Below are 10,775 nucleotides of genomic sequence, written 5' to 3' on the forward strand. Positions count from 1 at the left end.
CTCTTCCCCCCGAAATTCCCCCTCCTAGCACAAATCCTCTTCCCCCCCGAAATTCCCCCTCCTAGCACAAATCCTCTTCCCCCCGAAATTCCCCCTCCTAGCATAAATCCTCTTCCCCTCAAATTTCCCCTCTGAGCATAAATTCCCCCCCAGCACAAATTACCCCCAAATCTCCTCTTAGCAGCAATCCTCCGACCAAATTTCCCATCCTAACACCCCCCCATCATTCCTATTAGCACAAATCTCTAGCAACCGCCCCTCCTGCCCACCCCTTGTCCCAGCCCTGAGTAAGGATGAGGAGGACTAATGACCGTTTGGGAAGTGTGGCCCCAAAAAATGTCATGCTGGAGCGGGCTTCCACCGGTGATGAACAGGTTCCATTCCAGACGTTAATTTTTAAGGTCTTCTGTTGTGTCCACAGGTGCAGAACTCCCGCACAGCCGCACAAGAGAAGGACTCTCTCATCCAGGAATTACGGGAGAAAGTCTCCTGGCTTCAGGCAGAGGTAAGAGGCAGGCCTGCATTGATCCCTCCGTCGGATTTCTGCTCCAGAAAGTCTAATCCCATCATTTGTGACTCATAAGCCACGGATCCTCCTTCGTCTGTTATGACAGCCCTGCCCAAATATCTTCCCTTTTTTTTATACGCTGTAGAATGACCTAATTCTTGTTTTGTTTTTCTAGAACCTGGAACTACAGGACAAACTGGAACACTTTCTATCCACCCAACCAGGACACGCAACCCAGCTGCCGAGGGCTTACGCCAGACCCAACGTACATAATTTGTAGGTATTCTAAAAAACAGATTCTTCTGTGTCTTGGTGTTCCAGTTATGGTTGCTTCTTTTTGGCCGTGGTGGGTGTGGTGGAATCAAAGAGAAATTTTTGGTGTTCCAGTCATGGTTGCTTCTTCTTGGCTGTGGTGGATGTGGTGGTATCAAAGAGAAATTTTTGTTGTTCCAGTCATGGTTGCTTCTTCTTGGCCGTGGTGGGTGTGGTGGTGTCAAAGAGAAATTTGCATTTGTGTCCGTTTTGAAGACCTTCTCAGTATCTGTGAAGCGTGTGACAAGCATTGTCCATCTTTCATCACTTGTCTTGAACGTGTCCCCTAAAAATGTTGGGAGTTAGAACCAAAGTGGTGGCATTAGATCTGCAACCGAAATAATCTATTCCTTTGGCCTTCTGAGTGGCAACATCTTCCAGAAGCATGCTTGTCTACAAAACCGTTGTTAGGCTAGCCCCGTGGTTTCTCAAGTGGGAGGCTCCATGGAAGGAAGGGGGTGAGGGTTTCTCAAGTGGGAGGCTCCATGGAAGGAAGGGGGTGAGGTTTTCTCAAGTGGGAGGCTCCATGGAAGGAAGGGGGTGAGGGTTTCTCAAGTGGGAGGCTCCATGGAAGGAAGGGGGTGAGGGTTTCTCAAGTGGGAGGCTCCATGGAAGGAAGGGGGTGAGGGTTTCTCAAGTGGGAGGCTCCATGGAAGGAAGGGGGTGAGGGTTTCTCAAGTGGGAGGCTCCATGGAAGGACGGGGGTGAGGTTTTCTCAAGCGGGAGGCTCCATGGAAGGAAGGGGGTGAAGTTTTCTCAAGCGGGAGGCTTCATGGAAGGAAGGGGGTGAGGGTTTCTCGAGTGGGAGGCTCCATGGAAGGAAGGGGGGGTGATGGTTTCTCGAGTGGGAGGCTCCATGGAAGGAAGGGGGGTGATGGTTTCTCGAGTGGGAAGCTCCATGGAAGGAAGGGGGGGTGATGGTTTCTCGAGTGGGAGGCTCCATGGAAGGAAGGGGGGGTGATGGTTTCTCGAGTGGGAGGCTCCATGGAAGGAAGGGGGGGTGATGGTTTCTCGAGTGGGAGGCTCCATGGAAGGAAGGAGGGGTGATGGTTTCTGGAGTGGGAGGCTCCACGGGAGGAAGGGGGCGGGGGTTTCTGGAGTGGGAGGCTCCACGGAAGGAAGGGGGCGAGGGTTTCTGGAGGGGGAGGCTCCACGGAAGGAAGGGGGCGAGGCTTTCTGGAGGGGGAGGCTCCACGGAAGGAAGGGGGCGAGGGTTTCTCGAGGGGGAGGCTCCACGGAAGGAAGGGGGCGAGGGTTTCTCGAGGGGGAGGCTCCACGGAAGGAAGGGGGCGAGAGTTTCTCGAGGGGGAGGCTCCACGGAAGGAAGGGGGCGAGGGTTTCTCGAGGGGGAGGCTCCACGGAAGGAAGGGGGCGAGGGTTTCTGGAGTGGGAGGCTCCACGGAAGGAAGGGGGCGAGGGTTTCTCGAGGGGGAGGCTCCATGGAAGGAAGGGTGTGAGGGACATCTCCAGCCTTACCACTGTGGATAGCTGTACGCACACATTCCGCTGCCAGAGGAGACCAGTTTCTCTGTAAAGGATGGAGGTCACCCTTACTTGGTGTTAGGCGCACGGAAGAGACCTTGAAAGCGACCCACGGGGAAAGTCGCCAGGTCTGTCACCTGGACTGAATCATGCAGCTAACGCAAAGCAATGGTAGCAGGGAGGTCCTTCCACTACAGGCCCTCAGACACCGCTTTCTCTCCAGCAAGGAGAACAGTGATCAGCACAGTAATGACATCACCAAATCTCAGCCCAGAATCTCCAGAGACAAGCAGTCAGAGGCAGCAATGCCTTAGATCTGGGGTCTCCAAACTTTGCAAGCAAAGGGCCAATTTATTGTCCTTCAGACTTTAAGTGGGTCAGGCTGTGGCCAACGGGAGTAGAAAATGCCCCTGGCACCACTGAGAAAAATTATTGTTGATAGAAAAATTACATATCGCCTGAGGTCAGTAGCAGAAGGAATAGTGCCCCATCATTGGTGTCAGTGGGAGGAATAGTGCCCCGTCATTGGTGTCAGTGGGAGGAATAGTGCCCCGTCATTGGTGTCAGTGGGAGGAATAGTGCCCCGTCATTGGTAATAGTGGAAAGAATAATACCCCATTGTTGGTGACAGTGGAGGGAATAGTGGTCTATCTTTGGTGTCAGTGGGAGGATTAGTGTCCCATCATTGGTGTCAGTGGAGGGAATAGTAGTCTATCTTTGTTGTCAGTGGGAAGAAAAGTGCCCCATCATTGGTGTCAGTGGGAGAAATAGTGCCCCGTCATTGGTAATAGCGGGAGGAATAATACCCCATCATTGGTGTCAATAGGAAGGAATGGTGCCCTATTGTTGGTGTCAGTGGGAGGAATAGTGCCCCATCCTTGGTAATAGTGGGAAGAATAGTGCCCCATCATTGGTGTCAGTGGGAGGATTAGTGCCCCATCATTGGTGTCAGTGGGAGGATTAGTGCCCCATCATTGGTGTCAGTGGTAGGAATAGAACCCATTATTGGTGTCCGTTGAAGGAATAGTGCCCCGTCATTGGTAATAATTGTAGAGAATAGTACCCCATCATTGGTGTCCGTTGAAGGAATAGTGCCCCGTCATTGGTAATAATTGTAGAGAATAGTACCCCATCATTGGTGTCAGTGGAAGGAATAGTACCCCATCAGTGCTGTCAGTGGAAGAAAAAGTGCCCTATCGTTAGTGTCAGTGGAAGGAATAGTACCCCTTCATTGGTGTTAGTGGGAGGAACAGTGCCCCATCCTTGGTAATAGTGGGAAGAATGGTACCCCATCAGTGCTGTCAGTGGCTCGTGGTTTGGAATGATGGCTCATGGTTGGTGTCAGTAGGAGGAATAACACCTCGTATCAGTAGACGAGAAATTGCCCTAAGGGCCTGATAAAGGCAAGCAAAGGGCCACAGTTTGGAGACCGCAGCCTTAGATGATCTCACACCACAGACTTACATCTATGAGGCTACAGAACATGAGTGCCTAGGCACAGAAAGGGCACTGCTACTTTGGGTAGAGTTTTCCAGGGTCCTAACATTTCTAGATGTTCTCCATAACATCTCAAATCTTCACTTTTTGGGTTCAAGTCCTCTTCAATGTCACTTCTGCAATGATCTCTCGAAATATTTGTTCCTTCTGAGGTCACATCTAACACCCTTCCTCTCTCTCTCTCTCTCTCTCTATAGCAAGCGAGTGTACCTTCCGGCTGGAGCGGGCCGGCCTCAGCCACTCATCAAGCTGGTGGAGACATGAGCTGAAGGTGGCGTGCGATGATGCAGGCGTCTGTCGTGTTCCACGTGAGCAGCCGGTGGCCTGACGGAAAGGACCGTACGGATTGCCTTTTTCGAAGACTATCGCCTGGTCGAGCCTCTACTCTGCGGCTGTGCCCTGGAGTACGGGACGAATTTTACTCAACCCTTCTAACCATCCTATAGACGATAATTTATACCTCCCCAGTTGGTTTTTAGGACTCTTCTAGTTAAATGCATTCTCGTTGACGACCTTTCCTCTCGAGACGCCTCCTACTTTGGAGCACAGAGGATGGACCTTCCGTGTTTTTGAACGCTGCATTTCGGGGCGACAAACCGTTACCTTAAACTTATCAGCAAAACCAAAGATTCTTCGAGACCCGATGAGCTGGAAGTCACCCAACGCTGGGCTGCATCTCAAAGTCTCCCTCAACAGATGAGATTCTTCTGAACCTGAAGAAACCGAAAAGTCCCGAGCGAGGATTTTAACTACGTCTGAACTAGATGACTAGCAGGAGTGACAAGCGGCGGTGGGGGGGGGGGGGGGGAAGGGGAAGCCCCAGGGGAGCGTATGGAATGTTTTGTCCCTGTTTTGTGCCGCTAGATGTCTCGTTTTGGGTGTTGCATAAGTGCGCACGCCTCTGTCTGGCCTCGGCTTTGTACCCTGAAATACAGGTTATAGAATTTGGTAAGGTTCCAGCTTCTCCATTTGACTAAGCTCCCCAGAGGCTCGGTACAAATGCCACCTAGAAGCTCCATCTAGAACGTCATAGGTGCTTTTTTTTTTTTTTTTTTTTGGTGTCTACTGACTGAAGGAAAGGTAACACCCAAAACTGGGAGAGCCTCCAACGTTCCTGCACTTTGACTGTTCGCTATCTCATGGTCTGCTGTGCCTTACGTGAGGCAGATCTCACGTCGTAGGGCTCTTGTTGGTAGGAATCGATGAGGTTCAGGTCCTGTGGCTTTCCAGCTCTTGAGGAACTTCATGTCCCAACCTACATTCCTCTGCTTGGGAAATAAATTTCCACCTCGTATGGAGATCCAAAGGCTACTTATTAAGGACAGCTACTTCCACGGGACCACCGAACCTAAAACAAAAAGGCCCTGATTTATTAAGCTGTGATATTACCTAGGACAGCCATTATCAGCCAGGGTTCTTTGGAGCACTAGGGTTCCTCCAGTGGTGGCTCTGAGTTCCTTGAGCTGTGGCTAACCAACCTCCCATGTAATGGTGCCTGCAAAGTTCCAGGTCTAACATCACTTTGCAGAGCCAGTGGCATGACTCGAACGGTGGCAATCTGACCACCACTGTAAGGAGGGCATTCTTCCCGCTGACCACCACCAATGTAAGGGGCATTTTTCCAATGCCCACCAATGGACTAATCTTAGAAGGGGTTTCCTGAGACCTGAAAATTATTGCAAGGGTCCCTTTGGGGTAAAACTGCTGAGAAAGGCCACGGAGTCTACATCACGGCGACTCTCAGGGCTGGTGTGCAGCGACATGGCCAGCTCGTGTCAACCGAAAAAGGTGAAGTCCTGATGCCATGGCCTTGTTAGCACATGCTAGAACAAGCTGGACATGCTTGTACTGCAGGTCCTAGTGCCGCCATTCTTAACCAGGGTTCCGTAGAACCCTAGGAATCCTCCGAAGGTTGTTAGGGGTTCCTTGATCTGTGGCTGATTGGCCTCCCAAGTGATGGTGCCTGCATAGTTTTGGGTTCGGTGCCAATTGGCAGAGCCAGAAACAAGACACCAATTAGCCTTCTTCTCCCTGGCCACCAATGTAAGGCCTTCCTCCCACCGACCATTACTATAAGGTGGACATTCTTCCCACTGACCACCAATGTAAGGGATGTTCTTCCCACTGACCTCCAATGTAAGGGACGTTCTTCCCACTGACCCCCAATGTAAGGGACGTTCTTCCCACTGACCCCCAATGTAAGGGACGTTCTTCCCACTGACCCCCAATGTAAGGGACGTTCTTCCCACTGACCCCCAATGTAAGGGACGTTCTTCCCACTGACCACCAATGTAAGGGACGTTCTTCCCACTGACCACCAATGTAAGGGACGTTCTTCCCACTGACCTCCAATGTAAGGGACGTTCTTCCCACTGACCCCCAATGTAAGGGACGTTCTTCCCACTGACCACCAATGTGTAAGGGGCATTCTTCTCACTGACCAGCAATGTGTAAGGGGCATTCTTCTCACTGACCAGCAATGAAAGGGACGTTCTTCCCACTGACCTTCAATGAATGAATCACAGGGGTCCCCTGAAGCCTGCAGAGAAAAGGAGGAGACCCACAAGAGATAACAAGGAATGGGCCACCACTTTTTATTGTAGGGTTTAAATGCTAAAACGGCATGCGAATGACATTGGCCTCAAGGCCATTTTAGCATGCCTTAAGCACTTCTTACGTGATACTGAAGCTTGATGTATCAGCCTTAATGGCCTGAGAGCTGTAGATACATTCTCGGAGGAGGAGGTCATCCAAAGGGTTAGTTGGGTGGAGGAGGATGGGAAAGATGGAGATACATCCTCGGAGGAGAAGGTCATCCAAGTGGTTTGTTGGGTGGAGGATGGGAAAGATGGAGATACATCCTCGGAGGAGAAGGTCATCCAAGTGGTTTGTTGGGTGGAGGATGGGAAAGATGGAGATACATCCTCGGAGGAGAAGGTCATCCAAGTGGTTTGTTGGGTGGAGGATGGGAAAGATGGAGATACATCCTCGGAGGAGAAGGTCATCCAAGTGGTTTGTTGGGTGGAGGATGGGAAAGATGGAGATACATCCTCGGAGGAGGAGGTCATCCAAAGGGTTAGTTGGGTGGAGGAGGATGGGAAAGATGGAGATACATCCTCGGAGGAGAAGGTCATCCAAGTGGTTTGTTGGGTGGAGGATGGGAAAGATGGAGATACATCCTCGGAGGAGAAGGTCATCCAAGTGGTTCGTTGGGTCGAGGATGGGAAAGAAGTAGATACGTCCTTGGGGGAGAAGGTCATCCAAATGGTTCGTTGGGTGGAGGATGGGAAAGAAGTAGATACGTCCTCGGGGGAGAAGGTCATCCAAATAGTTCATGGGTGGAGGAGGATGGGAAAGATGGCGATACATCCTCGGAGGAGAAGGTCATCCAAGTGGTTCGTTGGGTGGAGGAGGATGGGAAAGCTGTAGATACATCCTCGGAGGAGAAGGTCATCCAAATGGTTTGTTGGGTGGAGGAGGATGGGAAAGATGTAGATACATCCTCGGAGGAGAAGGTCATCCAAGTGGTTCGTTGGGTGGAGGAGGATGGGAAAGATGTAGATACGTCCTTGGAGGAGAAGGTCATCCAAGTGGTTCGTTGGGTGGAGGAGGATGGGAAAGATGTAGATACGTCCTCGGAGGAGAAGGTCATCCAAGTGGTTTGTTGGGTGGAGGAGGATGGGAAAGATGTAAAGGGACCAATCTTTTGGGGAACTCAAAGGTCCAACAGAACCGGGACAAGGTCCTTGGGCATCGAAGGTGAGAAGGTCAAATTACCACCACCCCCCCCCCGCTCTTTCCATATGAGCTGTGGACTACTTCAGGTAGTCCTCAGGTTTCACCCCCTCCTGCAAAAGTGCCCAAGGCAACCACCTCATCTGCCTACCCCTTGGCCCGGCCCGAACCCTAGCCACCCACTAGGACTCCCGTGTGTCCCATCCGTGGCCAGAAATGTTCTGCAGGACATTTTTCTTTTAGGTCTGGTGGTCCCAGAGGAAAAAGGGCTTTACGGGACCTCCGTTTCGGTTCCTGCCGTGTGTGATGCCGATTTTCCAGATCTTCCACCAACTTGATACCGCTGTCGATATTTAGGGAACTTGAAAAGCACTGCTCCCTGTATATTACCTCCCCCACCCTTCCCCTCCCCCAACACCTTGTATGTATTTATTGTGGGTCTCCTGGCCTTCGGCTGTAATATACATAGAAATAAAACCATCGTATTTAATGAGCTGTGTGGTGAAGCCTCCTGATTGGTGGAGAGCGGCGGGAGAGACGGCGGAATGTCTGATGTTTTATAAATAGAGCCGTGTGTATGTGTGTGGTGTGTGAACACGTGTTGTGGGAGGGGCTGGGTTATGAGCGCCGGGGACAAGTATGTGCATGACCGCCCGTGTGTGGGAAGCCAGGCTGAGCCCAGGCAGTTTCGTCTGATACACGCCCCGTATAATGAGAGGATGACGCACGCCGCAACCCCCGACAAGGCCAAGGCCCATCGCAGACCTCAGCCCCCCTCACCGGGCAGAGACCCCATAGAGAGGCAAATGGCGAGATTCCCCCAGTCGTTGTGTGTCTGCCCCTCCCACAATGAAATTCCCCAGTAGTTTGTCTCTGCCCCTCCCACAATGGGGAGATTCCCCCCGTAGTTTGTGTCTCTGCCCCTTCCACAATGGGGAGATCCCCCCAGTAGTTGTCTCTGCCCCTCCCACAATGGGGAGATTCCCCCAGTTGTGTCTCTGCCCCTCCCACAATGGGATTTCCAGCAGTAGTTTGTGTCTCTGCCCCTCCCACAATGGGGAGATTCCCCCCAGTACTTTGTGTCTCCGCCCCTCCCACAATGGAGAGATCCCCCAGTAGTTCTCTGCCCCTCCCACAATGTGGAGATTTCCCCCAGTAGTTTGTGTCTCTGCCCCTCCCACAATGGGGAGATTTCCCCCCAGTAGTTTCTCGGCCCCTCCCACAATGGGGAGATTCCCCCACAAACCCAAAACAAAGGTGTCCTGTCTTACAGCTGGCTGCCCCAGGTACCTATACTACCTTTGGTGTCTGGGGGGAGGGGACACCGGGGGGGACCCCATTATCTGGGCTGTACAGGCTCTTGTAGGACACACCAGGGACCTCCAGAAGGCGATATCTTTTCCCGTAGAGATCCAAGATGGCGGCCTGTGACCTGGTGGAGGTCAGCGAGAATGAACTGCCCATTATGGGTGGAGCTGACCTTTATGACCGCCTAGTATCCTGAAGTCACATGACCACCTTCCTACATGGCAGCATGGAGACAACTGCTGTTCCTGGGCCGAAGTTCCTGCCACTCTGGTCTGCAAAGCTTGCACTCTAATCCTGTCTGTTCATTCTGGAGCACCCCGGGGGCAGGGAGGGGCCACATCAAAGGACTGGGTGGGGCTGACTCATAGGAGGGACCTGATTACAGTCTCCCCCCTGCTGGTTGTCTGAGGTATAGCACCTTACAGTACTCAGAATGGTCCCCCCCCCCCCTCCCGCTGGTTGTCTGAGGTATAGCACCTTACAGTAGTCAGAATGGTTCCCCCCCCTCCGGTTGTATGAGGTATAGCACCTTACAGTAGTCAGAATGGTTCCCCTCCCGCTGGTTGTCTGAGGTATAGCACCTTAGAGTACTCAGAATGGTCCCCCAGCTGGTTTTCTGAGGTATTGCACCTTACAGTACTCAGAATGGTCCCCCCCCCCCTGCTGGCTGTCTGAGGTATAGCACCTTACAGTACTCAGAATGGTCCCCCCGCTGGTTGTCTGAGGTATAACATCTTACAGTACTCAGAATGGTCCCCCCGCTGGCTGTCTCAGGTATTGCACCTTACAGTACTCAGAATGGTCCCCCTGCTGGCTGTCTCAGGTATAGCACCTTACAGTACTCAGAATGGTCCCCCCGCTGGTTGTCTGAGGTATTACATCTTACAGTACTCAGAATGGTCCCCCCCCCCCCCCTCCCGCTGGTTGTATGAGGTATAGCACCTTACAGTACTCAGAATGGTCCCCCAGCTGGTTGTCTGAGGTATTGCACCTTACAGTACTCAGAATGGTCCCCCAGCTGGTTGTCTGAGGTATTACACCTCACAGTACTCAGAATGGTCCCCCTGCTGGCTGTCTGAGGTATTGCACCTTACAGTACTCAGAATGATCCCCCAGCTGGTTTTCTGAGGTATTACACCTTAAAGTACTCAAAATGGACCCCCCTGCTGGTTGTCTGAGGTATTGCACCTTACAGTACTCAGAATGGTCCCCCCCCTGCTGGCTGTCTGAGGTATAGCACCTTACAGTACTCAGAATGGTCCCCCCCCTGCTGGTTGAGGTATTACACCTCACAGTACTCAGAATGGTCCCCCCGCTGGCTGTCTCAGGTATTGCACCTTACAGTACTCAGAATGGTCCCCCCGCTGGTTGTCTGAGGTATTACATCTTACAGTACTCAGAATGGTCCCCCCCCCCCTCCCGTTGGTTGTATGAGGTATAGCACCTTACAGTACTCAGAATGGTCCCCCCCCCTCCCGCTGGTTGTCTGAGGTATTACACCTTACAGTACTCAAAATGGACCCCCCTGCTGGTTGAGGTATTACACCTTACAGTACTCAGAATGGTCCCCCTGCTGGTTGTCTGAGGTATAGCACCTTACAGTATTCAGAATGGTCGGTCCCCCTGCTGGCTGTCTGAGGTATTGCACCTTACAGTACTCAGAATGATCCCCCAGCTGGTTTTCTGAGGTATTACACCTTACAGTACTCAGAATGGTCCCCCCGCTGGCTGTCTCAGGTATTGCACCTTACAGTACTCAGAATGGTCCCCCCGCTGGCTGTCTCAGGTATTGCACCTTACAGTACTCAGAATGGTCCCCGCGCTGGCTGTCTGAGGTATTGTACCTTACAGTACTCAGAATGGTCCCCGCTGGTTGAGGTATTACACCTCACAGTACTCAGAATGGTCCCCCCTGCTGTCTGTCTGAGGTATT

At 52.2% G+C, this 10,775-nt stretch overlaps 1 protein-coding gene across 1 annotated transcript; it reads left to right on the forward strand.

Moving 5' to 3' along the window:
• The first annotated feature begins 266 nt into the window (after positions 1–266).
• Positions 267–4,590, forward strand: LOC149433133 (uncharacterized). Its single transcript, XM_089664610.1, has 3 exons — positions 267–505; positions 684–784; positions 3,997–4,590. Exons 1-3 carry the CDS (start codon positions 294–296, stop codon positions 4,125–4,127), a joined length of 444 nt encoding a protein of 147 aa, XP_089520736.1. The 5' UTR covers positions 267–293; the 3' UTR covers positions 4,128–4,590.
• The last annotated feature ends 6,185 nt before the right edge of the window (positions 4,591–10,775 follow it).

Source organism: Staurois parvus, unplaced genomic scaffold, assembly GCF_062004578.1.
Source record: "Staurois parvus isolate SC_StPar_1 unplaced genomic scaffold, SC_StPar_1.0 ptg001967l, whole genome shotgun sequence".
Classification (NCBI taxonomy): Eukaryota; Metazoa; Chordata; class Amphibia; order Anura; family Ranidae; genus Staurois; species Staurois parvus.